At 36.8% G+C, this 15,610-nt stretch overlaps 1 protein-coding gene across 2 annotated transcripts in view; it reads right to left on the bottom strand.

Moving 5' to 3' along the window:
- The window catches only part of LDB2 (LIM domain binding 2), a 119,200-nt gene extending 104,322 nt beyond the window's left edge, over window positions 1-14,878 (bottom strand). For both annotated transcript variants that reach the window (XM_053458302.1, XM_053458301.1), the window contains exon 1: window positions 14,526-14,878. In XM_053458302.1, the coding sequence (XP_053314277.1) occupies window positions 14,526-14,657 (132 nt within the window). In that variant the 5' untranslated portion in view covers window positions 14,658-14,878. The remainder of the gene's footprint in view (window positions 1-14,525) is intronic.
- Window positions 14,879-15,610: the final 732 nt, after the last annotated feature.

Raw genomic sequence — 15,610 nt, forward strand, 5'->3', positions numbered from 1 at the left:
TCTTGTTCTAACATTTCTTCTCCTTTGAAATAAACTTCCCTCCTGTACTTTGTTAATTCCTTTTAAGTATTTAAATGTTTCTATCACATCTCCCCTCTCTCGTCTCTCCTCCCAGCTCCACATACTGTCTGCTCTCTCCTGCAACAGCATTAAGATCTGTGGCGTCTGTGATTAACTGATCTCCTGTAGTCAAACCATCTGCCGCTCTCCAATTCTGCCCCTCTCCTGGCCACAGGATGACTTCACAGGAAGTATATCCAGCTTCCTGCCTCACAGCTTATTAATGGAGAAAAGGAGGCTGAGCAGAGGCGTTTTTGGGTAAAGTGAAACTGATGAAAGGTGTGCGAGGGTGTGTGTGTGGGGTGAATGTTATGGGTTATGGAGGGTGAATCTAATATGAATATGAGGAGGGAGAAATACAGTGTTGTGGTTACTGTAATAGATTATGGAGGCAGTATGTAATATAACAAATGGGTAATGTAAAGCAGGTGGCATGATAAAAGTAGCATTTATGTAAAAGTGAAGAGGAAGGGTTAATGTAATGGAGAATGACTAGACCTGTTTTTGTATAGTGAGAGTGTTTCTTAATTGATTATATGTCAGTTGGCTGCTATCAGCTTAGTCCACTTCAAGAGATAAGACTCTGGGACACGTGGCCACCATACCCGAGGGTAGTGGCTTCACTCAGTGAGGCTACGTGTGTGTAGGTGTCGGGCTAGCCGAGGGAACTGGGCAAAGAGAAGGCAGAATTTGTGCAGCCACATACCGCTGTCTGGAAAAAACTGACCTGGGGACCCAAGGAATAAGGTCCTCATCCACAAGTTGGTCACACTACTGGTTTAATGAGCTGCTGAATGGTGTGTCACTGGGTGCAAAGCACATGTGCCAACCCTCAAGTGGCAATGTGGCAGCATTTAATGTTATCCCCCCCTAGATTTTCTGTGGCTTCCTACAGTAATGTGCACATGGATCGTTCTTTACCAGAAAATGATCAATTGTCTGCTTCAGGTTATTGGATTTTTACATCGCTGTAAGAACAGAACAAAGATGAACTCAAGTACAAAGTACTTAATATAGGCATTATTTCTAGGTAAGACTGGATTAGACTATTCCTTTTAGGATTTGGTCTTTTTATACACGGTGCCAACCGGTGATTTTAGATCTTTAGATGGACGTTCAACTTCAACCTACAGTGATCCTGCCCAATAGGCTGTACTCACAATGCATTTGTGTAGAATGGCATGGCTGCATTGACTTATACCATGTCAAACTTTGCAGAAGAGCACAATGACACTCCTTTTACCTACACTAACAATTTGTCTATGACTATGTACTTAATCCCTTACCTAAAGCAGACATTTCCGGCTAGTGATTTGTGAACAAAAGGTCTATTTTAATATTTAGCAGTGTGCAGTGATCTCCTTAATTTCTTACTCATCCGCTAAAGCTTTGGTTCTGGGGCAGAGAATAGGCAGTGGGCTTTTTAGAGAGAAGAACCAGGGCCGATTTGATATCTTTAGCCTGGCCCGGGCAATAATATTAAAATTGACTTATCATGATAATTTAGATCCACAGAGATGACGCAAATAAAGACTATAAATATGCTCTAAATTGCCCTATATATAATGGTGAATAAGTGACTCCGTAACAGAGTGCTTACAATGTATAACACCAAGCCCTGCAATATAAATCCAAACACTTTAGGGGAAAATATGGCGCAGGTTTCCACCGAGTTACCTTGGAGGAATAACACAATGAACTGTAACAGCCTGGCAGCGTTCCGGCTTATGAAATTTGCTGTACATAAGCAAGCTCAAAAAAAAAGTGCCGAAATCCCTTTTGTAAACACAGAGTGATTTTCACGGGTCACAAACTCACATGCTGCTATAGCAGCAAAAAAAAAAAAAGAGAAAAATATCAGTGAATTTTCAGTGCTACAGAATCAGAATACAGTTGCTTCGTTTATATTTCTTTTTTTATGTAGTGTAAGCACAAAGATAAAATATTCCAGATTTAGCTGGGGTTTCACTGAAGGGTTGAAAGGGTTAATTCTGTCTGCAAATTCACAATTCACCAACTTTCAATCCGGTCTTTAGGGAGAGGTGGGGGTTGGATTTGGCTTAGCGTCTCTGTTGGCTTCCTGTAATAATATCCTATTACCAGAGGGGGGGGGGCAGACTAGAAATTAAGTTTTCTGCTTTTGGTTCTTTGCATTTTACCATCTAAGCTTACAGCAAAATATATTATTAAAGGAGCTTGGCTGAATAGATCTGGCTCTTGTTAAAGATGGAGACATCCTTCCACTCGAGGACATTGATAGGCAAGATTTGTCGCTGTATCTGCTACCTGCCCACCAAATCTAGCTGAGCTTTATGGGGGTCATGTTCCACAGCTGGGGTGCCCATTGTTTGTTCTGGTTGTCAATGAAAATATAGGCTAGCAATACTAGTGAACGCAAACTTTCCTTCTTTGTTTTAGTGAAAGTAACAAAGATTGTATTTTGCATAAAATGTGTGCATCATGTCTCGTATTATCCAGAATAACGTTCATTGCTATCCTTTATAACCAAACATACTTTTCGGGAGCGCTCACGTCCTCAGAACTGCATGTGAGGAAGGATCAGTTACCATAACCTTTTCCGAATTCGATAATATTTGCTAAATCGTCGCCTTACGTAGCCATCAGATTTGAGGAATGTCTCACAATGGCACATCAAACAAGACAAGATACCTAAGAACCTCTTTATTATACTGTAAACTGTAAAGTGCTAAGTACACCTGTTAACGCTCAATAAATAATAATATACATGCATACACACTACAATTAACAGTAAGAGGTAGAATATACAGCCAGTCAGTTTTCTATATGACTTTAGCATGGCCAAATTGGCCTCATTTTCATCATTTGAAGCAATGGTAGTAATGCGGTAGGAAAGTGATCATGAGATAATATCAGCCCCATGCGGTCCCTCCAATGCCCTCTTCAGTGTGTAATCTTTTACTCTATCTAATGATTTAAAGCAATGAAATGATGATTGCATTTCAATCACGAGTCTTTACGTTACTCTTTAGCTTTACCTTGCTATTATTTCTCTCTTAAGGCTTCTTAACAACGAAAGAGAACAAACTGTATTAATATTTTTTCCTATAGTTTGACAAAAAAAGAAGGCATCAAGTCTGTTACATCACCAACCACAAACGACCAGTGCGGATGACCGTACTATAAAAAAATAATGGAATATAGCAGTTAACCCAATGTGTATGACCTACACTGACAGTACAAAGGTTATTACGTGTACAGTAATAATGGACATTATTGCTTTGAAAAGAATCAGATACAATTGATGACCATGTGGTCTTAATCAGCCAATCATTTATCTCACTCACTTGACCTCACTTGCGATTGTCTTGTCCAGTCTTAAGAAGTCAGAGTGTAGTAGCAGCACCTCCCTCACCCATGTCATGTTGATTGGACTACACTTCAGATTTCCAACATGTACTGAGGCCTTGTATTTACGTTTCCCCTGTGAAGACGATGGAGAAGCAAATGCTACCTATCAATCAGCGATCAATCAGCAGCTCCTTTTGCTACAAAAAAAGATCTGATCCCTGCATGCCTGCAGTTGGTTACAGTTAGTTGAACTTGTCTACAAGCAGGAAAAAATGTTTGATCCCTTCTTACATGCAAGGATCAGAAACTGTGACACAAGTCCCCTTTCAAAGTCCCCGAATAACACAGCACACACTAATGATTTTTTTACATTAATGATGTATTAGTATGTGCCTCAGCATCGCAAAACCATTAATTCTGACCAAATCCCTAACTCCATTTGCAGATACGCAACCCCAAACCTTCAAAGAACACCCACCATTCTTCTCTGTTGCCTCATTCTTGTACCATTCTCTAAACTGCCTTCTGCTACAGCCAAATATTTCAGATTTTGACTCATCAGTCCAGAGTAGTGCTGCTTAGTTCCTGTGTTATTGGGAATAGTTGAGGCGCTTGGCCTTGCTTCCACATTGGAGGCATGGCTTTTTGGCTGTAAGTCTTCAATGAAGACCACTTCTGACCAGACTTATCCAGACAGTAGATGAGTGTACCAGGTTCCACTGGCAAATGGCAAGCTGAAGGCAGTGCTGGACATCTTAGAATTGTGAATATGAATTAAGCATGATGTGTCTTTCATCTGCTGCACTAAGTTTCCTTGGCCGACCACTGTGTCTATGGTCGTTAACACTGCCCGTTTATTTGAGCTTCTTCAAAAGAACTTGAAATTTCTGCCTGGGAGAGACCTTGTTAATGCAATATAACTACTTGTTGTCTTGTAGCAATTTAGACATGGTTTTGCCATGGTGCATGACTTTTAAACTGTCATTAAACTGTCTTCAGCGACCTCACCTTGTTAGTGAGTTTGGTTGTTCCTCACCCAGTTTTATTCCTCCTACACAGTTGTTTGTTTCAGTTAATGGTTGTGTTTCAACCTACATATTAAATTGATGACCATTAACACCTGTTTGGTATAGTTGTTTAATCATACACCTAACAATGTGCCCACAAAATCTCTGACCTTGTGCCAGTGTGCCTAGAAGAATTGATGCTGTTTTGTAGGCAAAGGGTGATCACACCTGCCTAAAACTTTTGCACAGCACTCTATATCTATATCTATATATAGCTATACACAGATATATATATATATATATATGTATATATATACTACCGTTCAAGTTTGGGGTCACTTGGTGTCCAATTAAAGGAATCAAATTGATCAGCAATACAGTGTAGATGCTGATAATGTTATATATATATATATATATATATATAACATTATCAGCATCTACACTGTATTGCTGATCAATGTAGATGCTGATAATGTTATATATATATATATATATATATATATATATATATATATATATATATATAACATTATCAGCATCTACACTGTATTGCTGATCAATTTGATTCCTTTAATTGGACACCAAGTGACCCCAAACTTGAACGGTAGTATATATATATATATATATATATATATATATATATATACACATATATAATGTGTGTGTGTGTGCAAAGCCATGAGTAATCAGTACATTTAATTGCTATGTTTAAGGTTGTGGACCCATGGATTGATCACAAGATCAAGATTCAGTGCAGATGTGACTCGAGTGGAGCACATATGCTCGCTACTGGGAAATTTCTGTAAGACTACTAACAGATGACATAAAAGCAACTTGTGCAGTCTGTCTGGTCTGACAAGGAATAAAGCTACTGTGTAAGAAAGTGTCTAGATTTTTTTGTTGTCTAAAACCAGATAAATTTGCATCAGATGCCAGTAATGAGGCTTATGTTATAGAAACAGAACAAAAATATCCATTAATATTGCATACAATTAAAAAACAAATTATGTTTTGCGGAACACATTTTCAAGAACACAGAACCCCCAATATTTTATACCCTAGATAAGCATAAATTATGTCAGAAGAAAAATACATGTAATTTAATTCAATGAATTCCAAGCAGAGTTTATGTTCATGAAATAACAATTTTTCTTCTTTAAAAAAATCACTCATTACCATTATTTACTTTGTGCTTTAATAATTTACACCAAGGAACTTAGACTCTGTATTTCTATTGTTATTTTCAAAACTAAAAATTAATTTAAAATTAAATTTTCTTTACAAGAATTGTTAGTGCTTCAACTATTTAAAAAAAGGAAATGTATCATATCTATAGCTAAAGTCACTTGAAAGACAACAGGAGCAGTTTTACATTAAAAAAATTGACTTATGTCTGTCGAAGAATATCTATACTTTTTTCTTCTTTTTCTTTTTTTTGTCTTTTCTAAAATAAATATAAACACACAAAAAAAAATTAATATATATTTAACCCTTTGCAAATTCTTGAAGTACAGGTAATCGTTTCCTTAATTCATACTTTTGGGTTTTACATTAATAATAACAATGTATCCGGTTATAAAGAGAGACCATATTCATTCCATTGAAGGTATAGCCAACATCATATAATGCAATGCAGCAATACATTTTCTATATGTATCAATTGTGTATAAGTGTTTATTAATGTATAATTAACTCTCTATACACTGTTGATCTGCCTCCCCGCCGTCCGCCGGCTGCATTTGCCTGAAAAAGTAAAGTATGGCCTGTAAGACGGCCACAAGCTTTAATGTGCCGGGGCCACCTCATCATCCCTAATCTGGCCCTAAATAAACTTCTGCTATGTTTATAGCTCAGGAAAATACAGGTATTCCCCTTCCTAACTATGGCCTTGGCATTAGTACATGACACGGGTAAGGATATAATATGCATTTAATAGCGTCTTTTGATAAAGTGCAGATTAAATGCGGATTAATAAACTGGTATTGTACATACTGCATTTTAAGTGTCAACGTGAAATATTTTATTTCTTCCTCTTCACATAACAGTTATTTAGTCAATAAAATTAATAACATAACATTGCCAAGTACAGCAAGCACTCTGCATTGCAGTTAAATGGCAAAAATATCTTATTTTATTATATGCTTCCCCCTCCCCAGAAAGAATATATAGATTATTAAAACACTGCCTAATGGTGGGTGTTTTGAACATGTGGTTTATCATAAGGTAAAATTACTGAAAAGGTCACTGATTAAGCTCAAATTTCATTTTATTTTAGTTCGGAGAGTATGTTTCATTTACAAGTGCCCAAATGAAACACCCTAACGCAAAATCATAAAATAAAACTCCCAATAAAAGCCTATGGCTATACTTTGCTGGCCCATAGACTGACCAGCCGAAACACACACTAACTATACCTTCCTGCCCGACCCTTCTTCCAACCATGTCTTTATGGAATAGGGTTGGAATATAGCTGACTGATATTGAACCTTAATACACCCATAATAGCTTGTAGTTTGATTTCTGGTCATGCTACCATAAAACAGAATCACAAAATCCAGAAAGAATACTGATTATTTCAGTACTACCGTTTAGTTTATTTACATTATTTTTACTACAGAAGTGTGGGTGAATTACATGACAGGATAATTAAATGAGCCATTTTTTTCTTGAGACTGAGCAGGTGGCAGCACCCTCCTCCTCTTGCGTGAAATAGTAGATAAGACTTAACAAGGAAGGGGCTGCGTGGAGTTCAATGAAGCCGTACCCTTCTGCAGACATGCCGCATCCTGTGTTTGTTACGGTGTCATGCGATATTAAAAAAAAGAACAGTTGGAATACATAAGTTAAATAAAGTAAAAGGAGATGAATGAAAATCTGGGCTGAGTCAGATGAATAAGCTCACAAATACATGTACAAATCTAGATTGGTACTAGCTCCATTCACACCATTGGTGATGCAGACAGGTAGAGGGACCAACCTCAGGCTTGGCTATTAAAAATAGAAGTACAATGGGATTCAGAGGCCTTATAGCATTGGGCTTTGCTTTTTATGATATCATCGGTCAACATAGAACTACAGTTAGGAAGCTTAACGAGAGCATACTTACTGGCATAATGCGATTTGTGTTTAAATAAAGCTATATGGGTAATGTAGATATGAAAAACTGTATTGTTAAAGTAACCTAAACATTGTGTAATTTCCTAATTAATTCCCTCTAGACACATCTAGATACGGGTCATTTCATATGGATTGTAATGAGTATGGAGGACTTCCAATAAAATAACTTTACCTGCCGCTACTGCAAAAATGTCATTTGACCCTTCATCCACACACTTTCTATTGATTTCTCATTAAACTGCAAATCTTTTTTTCTAAATAGGTTTGTTGACAATCAGGGCTCACATCACCTAAAAGAGCTCCTGAACTTCTACATTCCACCGGATTTCCATCGGTCAACTACTTTTAACAGTGCAAGAAGTGCACCCGATGTGAGGTTCCTATATTCAGGAGTTTTCTGCCCCTTCAGTCAGAAGACCTAAAAATACTCCCTGTGACTCATAATTGTATTTATCAAGCATTTGTTTAATTATTTTCACAATGTAGGTCGCAAAAGGGGCAGCTGCTCCAGGCCCAGGCTTACCATGAGGGTCTATTGCACATACTTGGAGACTCTCCAGGTCACTAAGTGGAAACTCTGTGTCGCGGAAATGTGGCGTTGCGGCATGTGACACTCCACTAACACGTCTCCATTAAAAGTAGCGTGTCCCGCAACATCAGCGGGACCACTCACCAACATCAGCAAAACCTCCTACCCGCAACCTGCAAGGGGGGCTCCAGGGAGCCAGAAAGTTCCCAGGTGTGCTATGGCATATTGGAGAGCATCGGGATATAATATCATTTTCTGGTGCCTAGCAGTAGGTGACATGGAGGCCACAAAGGAAATGTTACTGGAGAGGTTTGTGGCTGCACAAAACTCCACTCACATACCTGGACTAAGGGGGCCACTATAGGAGTTTGCCCAAGGCCCCTTTATGTTTAAAGACAGCACTGCTGGGATATCTATCTTTACGCTTTATGAAGTGTTGACATTTGTTATTATTTAAAGCTAATAGTACTCCAGCTCTATGAGGACCCACTTAAGTCCTGACATCTAGATGACATGAAATCCTTCTATAGATAAGTCCTTTAGGTCTACCTCCTGTTAGAACGCAGTAATTACAAGAATTAAAACTTCACTAAATACAACACTGAGTCACAAAATCATGAAGAATGTATGTGGGATATTATAAAATATAACAATGTTTAGAGAAATACCATCCGTCATTCTATGATTTGTCCTTAAATAACCCCTACAGTAGGGGCTTTTCGTCTCTCTTGAGCGGAGAGTAAATTAATCACCATCTTGAAGTTTTTTGACAGATCAAGCTATGCTAAAGAAAGAATCACCTGTGTTCATTTACAGATGTGTGATGGAAAATTGACAAGGATAAATGCAGTTTAATTAGTTACTTAATCTGCTTTGTTAAAAAAAAAACTCCATACAGTAAATACAGTATTATTGTGACCATAGCTGCAAAATGTCCATATTTTCCATACTGCATGCAGCTACACATGCATCATACTTAAACTGGGCTCTGTATACTAGAGACACTGTGTTCAAAAGACAATGCGTACCATGAAGAATGCATGCTTTCATGTATGATCCCTGTAGGAATGCCCAACCAAACATCCCAATATTATTGTGCTCAAAGGCACCTTTGGTAGACAACACACTCAATGCACTATATCTAACCCTGTCCAATAGAACCAATATAAACTGCATAGAACCTCTAAACCAGGGGTTCTCAAACTGCGGCCCTCCAGCTGCTGCAGGACTACATCTCCCATACTCCTCAGCCAGCCCCTTAGCTGAAGGAGCATTATGGGAGATGTAGTCCTGCAGCAGCTGGAGGGCCGCAGTTTGAGAACCCCTGCTCTAAACGGAGATAAAATAGGATCCAGTCAATGTATTAATGATGCTTACATTTACTTTAGTCATCCTAGTGACATTTAGAATCATACAAGCGATGTGGGAAAACTAGCATTGTCTCATATCCTGCCCCAAAGTTCTCTCGTTTCTCCTTGTCAGTCCCTACAACGGCTTCCTGAACCAATCAGCAACTTAAAACTAAAGATACCTTAATGGGGAAGAATAATTATGCAGATGCAGGGAACAGGACATACCTATAGGGTATTTTTAAGAACTTAGAACAAACGAGATATTTTGTACAAGCCGAACGTAAAATGAATCACACTTGCATTATTTGACTGGCTCATATACCAATCTAATATTTTTAACTGGAGTACACCAAGCATATTGGTGGAAAAGCTCAAATAAGTTCAATGACAAACAAGAATAATGAATATACCGTACCTATGACACATTGAGAAAATTATATTTGGGTTTGCAATTTTTTTTGCTTCCTGAAAATGTAAACATAGTCAATAGGCACCAAAAATGTAAACGTTTTAATTTGTAATAAATGTTTCTCTTTTTTCTTCCAATTATTGAGACTTGAAAACACTAGTGAATATAATAGCAAGATTCTTAAGGAGGAAAATAACATTTTGGATTATCAGTCTTGAATTTTCCTCCTAAATACATTTTTTTAAAACAATGATATATATTTTTTTCTCTTCTGTACTTAATAACTGCCATCTTGCTCTCACGTGACTTGTGGAGCCGGGGCATCAGATATTTTTAATAATAATAGTAACTGTGAAGATAATTTTTCATGCTGTTTGCATAGCATGCTAAATCAACACATATAGAGCACAGGAAGTGTGTTAGCGTGCGCTGCTAGTGCTGACGGCACTGTTCCATTTCGATATTCACTGATGGATCATGGGAAATACGGGGATATTTGCATAAAATGCCATGGCTATGGCTTGAGCGGAGAAGTATGAGCTGAAAAATCACAGAAAACACAACACAAAAATAATAACACAAGTGAGATATTTTTCCATGCTGGATTCAATCGCTGGTTTATCTTAGAAGTGTCAGTTCCTTCTTTAAAATTAGTCTAGGAAATAGTTTTTTTTTTGTCTTCCTTGAAAACCTTATCCGAGATAAGACACACTATTGAGGCATTAAAACCTGGCCTCATTTCTCTGTATAAGTGTTAAATTTGTTCTTGCTAGCTTTTTTTTTTTTTTTGCTTGCCCACTCTGTTCTCCTGTTAGTCGTTGCCAAGGTAATGGAGAAAGAGTGAGTAGCGGTTTAGTTATGATGATCCATGGAGGTGAGAGGGACATCTCTCTCCAGTACAGGGGGTGAGATTTTTATTATGTTTTCCTGGATTTATAAATCTATGTTGAATATAGAAGCCAGAAAAAACAGGGAACATATTTTATTTTGGGAGCCAGGAACTGCTGCTTCTTTAGGAGTCATTCAGAGATGGAACAACAATTTGAGCTTCAGAGGTTATGTTTTAGTAGCTTTTTTACCTGGTTTCCAAAGTGTGTTCAACCCTAATTATCAAGAACTGGGAAGATAACAAGTGAATTAATTAAATGGACCTCAAGTGCAGCTGTGATTGAAAAATGACAAGGTGTCACTTTGTAGGGGGTAGCATTTCACCTATACATTGTGCTAGCCGATTAGGAAGGACAAAGAAAAGGCAGTATATTAATACAAGATTTCCTGGCTGCACAAACTCAAATATGTATTTTGGATTTTCTAGGATATTAGAACTGCCTCTTACTTTTCTCTTCTTCTTCTTGGTGAATTTATGAAGTCAAAGAATAGTTTAGGAATGACATTTGTGTAAAATCTGGGCTTTCAGGTTACAGATTAAATTTACTGAAAAATATTTACTAAAATGAACCCTATTGGTAAATATTAAAATTAATTATTTACATTTTGGCTTTACTTATCTTGGTAAGTATTAATATTACTGTTAAAGTAATAAAATATATAATCCAGACTATATATTATTTAACCTGCATGAAAAAAGACCTCTGTTTTAAGTTAAAATGTAGATTTCCAGTACATTAATTTCTAAAAACAAGTAAACATAACAATGAAAAGATGGAGAGAGTCTAATACAATTGTAATTAACTAATTGGTGATGACCTTCAGCATTTATGGGTAAAAGTGCCTTCTCACTGTGGACAAGGTCGAGAAATGGAGAACCGTAATTTGACTCTTGTATATTTAATTTGTGCAGTGACCCACAGACTAAGAAGATTGTTTATGCCACATGATCCTCTGGTGATCCACGTGGAGAGCCAACGCCAACCCTTACAAATGATAGATTTTAAATCTATGGTGGATTCAGTGAGGTCAATGGCATAGGGTGCTCGGGTCAACAAATTATAGCTCCCAACACTTTATATTTAGAAGAAAACACTTTATAGTTAGAAGAACATTATATAAATGATAATGTCAGGCAGATACATACGCTGGATGCATCAGTCGAAATATCAGTTTTATAAAGTCCTTGTTGCTAACTTGTTTCCGGAAAAAATGTAAACATGGTCTTATACATTTAGCTAAAATGTTCTTTATGTACTAGACTTCTTAAGATATAGACTACAGAGGATGATTTTTCTGACACATGATTTCAGCAATCTAGTTCTAATCTTAAAAATTCCGTGACAGTCATCTTGTACATGAAAAGAACGCCTATGTTTAGTCCTGATGGTTAGACTGCATGGAGCACTATTTGCAGTCCCAAGGAATAGTTGATGAATATGTAGGAAGCTACCGGGTAAAATATCTCTGCCATAATGCATGCGGTTTATAGGGGAATATTTTTTATTTTTTGGTAGGGGGAAAACATACACATAAACTTTGCCGTAAATTGGAACCACAAATCCCTCGACTGTTGCTAATTATTGGATAGATAATATCACAACATCTCTATGATCTCAAATGATATCCCAACTATGTCTAATCTAGTTCTTTTTACTCTGACTTTGCAACTTATATATAATATAGATATAACTTCAGAATATTAATTATTATTATTCAACAACGTGAAAGTAGCCAATCATGACACCTGCCCCTCACATATTAGTATCATATGGCAGAAGCATTCCCTTTCAGTAGGTTAAATTAACGTTATGATAATTATATATATAGCTCTTGAACAAATAATATAGTGTTCTAAAATAGAACAAAACTTTGTTTCCCTCTTAACACATTTTTGTTGATTATACTATTTGAAACATCATATTTTGTGTATATAAGTATAATACTTTTGTTGCCAACAGTAATTTTTTTCCAATTTCATGTTTCAAATAAACTATTTGATGTGAAATATAATATTTAAGTTAGCAGATGATTTCCCTTTTCTGTCGAAATAATCAAAATGTTTATAATAGTAAAATATTAACAGAAATGGCTCCTAAAAGCTGAGTTGTACCTCTCAAATCTATCTTGTATTTTATTTTATTTCTAAAATATGTTTTTTGTTAAAATATTGCAAACAAGCTTACTATTACATTACACTTATTGCCAGCAAATTCATTGGTGCTATTAAAATAGGGGCACAATATACAAAATGAATAATACTGATATATGTTGACAGAAGGAGACGAGGGCCCTGATCTTGTTAGCTTACTGCCCGTTATTAATCATGTATTATCAATGGCATAATTGTTTCTTTTCCATTAACTTGGAGATATTGAAATTGCAGATTTTTGGAAGGGTTGCCACTAAGTCCAAATAAGTTATGCTGCTTTCAAAACATCTTAAGATGTATTTTTCCATAAGTGCTGGGTATTAAAGTAACTATTAAACTAAAAAAAAAAAATTACAATGAAAGTATCAATTTCTAGTGTACAAAACAATCCGGTGATGACTATGACAGTGAACCATAGTGTGTTTGTGCCTACTAAATATCTAAACTTTTTATACCATCTGTCACGTAATTTCACATTTGTTTTCACATTTTTTCACACTTGTGATTCCACAACAGTATCACAAGTTGGCTTAGGCCAACAATATCTTATCACCATGTTCTCTATAGACAGGTTTGGCTATTATTAATGATAGCTAACCAGTCAACAGCATTCGATTGTTTCATTGGCTGGATTGAGAATCTAAAAAAAACCCTTAAATACTTCTTGTAACAATTCCAAAAAAAAAAAAAAAACTCGGAAGTCAAATTCAAGCAACTGCAAGCTTATAAAAAAATCTCGGACTGTTGATCATATGTAGGTGCAGCTTCAGTGTATCTTTCCATCTATTATAGTAGGAGGTTTTTTATAAATATTCATTAATGCCAATTTAAAATATCACTACCCCCCAGATCTCAGTATCTTTACCTTTAAACTTATAATAAAAACCCGTTGTTTAATGAACAATATGGGGGACGTTCACTTTGACACTGGTGGAAGGAGATTCCACACATGGGAACTGTTGCCATTATACAGTTGTGTACATTACATGAACCAAAATTGTGGAGATACAGGTGCTTGTGAGATCTTCTTTGAACCAGTTTGCATACTTTTTATGACTCTAAAGTAAGTTTTATCAGCACTCCCAACGCCGTCCGTACCTTTTAGAGTTTCTCATGGCATCAGAAACCTATTGTCTTCTGAAACGGATTTTACTTTTTGTCACGAATGCAAAAGTAACGTTAAAGTCCGCCTTGGTAACTTTGTCAATGGGCTTGTTAAAGACATGTTTACAAGGATTAATAATTACCCATCGCTTTGATTGCACAGGAAAAGATTTACGTTACACACATGAATCTTTAATGATTGCTATGAAAACAAAAAACACGTTTCCGCTCAAATACATAAATTGTTTAAAAAAAAATTCACAACATCCAAAAATAACAAAGTGTATTGAATATACGGTAAGTTATGGTTCACAGAGTAAAACATAGTACATACTATTGCTATAATAACCGACCCTCTACTATTAGCTTAACCCCTTCAGTGATATCGTGATGTGCAGCCTATTGCAAAGCTATGTGCTGCCCACTTCTCCTGTACTCAAGGGGTTAATCTAAGAGGATACAGACTGAGCTCTATTAGTTAAAGAACATACATCGCTTCATATTCGTTATATTGCCCCGGCAAAGCTAAAGGCTATCCCAGTGTCCGTTTAGTAGGTTAAGGCTCCAAAGGACTTACCTCTGAACGCGACTGCAGCCTCTTGTTCATCTCATATATTCGATACTCTGGTTGTATCATGTATGGAGTATGTCTCCTATAAAAAGGGCCAAAAGGAGAGGAATAAAAAGGGTCATGGGGTGTGCTGGACATCTTTGCGCCCGCTTCCAGAGGATCAAGCTGTACTGGGTGAAATCAACATCCATACAGAGCACATGGGCTGTGCGTTCTTCCCAGCATTAACTAGCAGCATGCAAACACGGATCACACTGCCTGGGAACTGCTATTGGAGCCCTCTATAGCAAGACACTGAGAAAGAGAGAGAGCGAGAGAGAGAGAGCGAGAGAGAGAGCACCAGAGCGAGAGAGGCTGAATAGCTTCAGGCAACACTGCTTGTTTTTAAAGAAGCAGTATGCGAAGGGGTCATTTCCTGTCCACACAGTGGGCTGCTTTCACAACGTTTCTCCTGGAGTGACAGACCTCAGGCTTTAGTTTTAATTTTAACAACCCAGAATTGCATATGAAACATTGTATTCAACGCATCTTTTTGATACGTTTCATTCTATATTTAATACGTAGAAATAGATGAATTCCATCTGCTTCAATACTAGATTGAATTGAGAATTTTGAAATCATCTATTTACATTACTTCGGAAATAATAATAAAAAAAGAATTGTGCTTCTGCGTGTTGTTTTTTTAAGTTTACGATGATTGTTTCGGTTAGGCGTGACAAATGGATGCATTTGTATGTGTTTTTGTTTGTGTGCTGGTAGAGTTCAGAATGAGCGCTTGTTTTGAATAAAGATGTATAATTAGGGAATAAAATACTAAGAGATCATTCATAAATTTATAAAGAAGTATTATTTTATGGCACGCGCGCCGAGTAGCTGCGGAATGTTAGGGGCAAACGAGTTTGAAAATGTCTGGGTTCGGAATAGGTAAAAGGAGCATAGGCAAAATAGATGTACCTTATGTGTTGTCAGCGTGTGTTACTTCATGAGTACACATGATAAGTATATAATATGTTTGTACATTGATTGTACGTGTTATAATCGAAGTATACTCTGGTTCTGTACACAGCAGGGGTCTTCAACAGGCAGCTCAC

This window comes from Spea bombifrons, chromosome 1 (assembly GCF_027358695.1).
Source record: "Spea bombifrons isolate aSpeBom1 chromosome 1, aSpeBom1.2.pri, whole genome shotgun sequence".
Classification (NCBI taxonomy): domain Eukaryota; kingdom Metazoa; phylum Chordata; class Amphibia; order Anura; family Pelobatidae; genus Spea; species Spea bombifrons.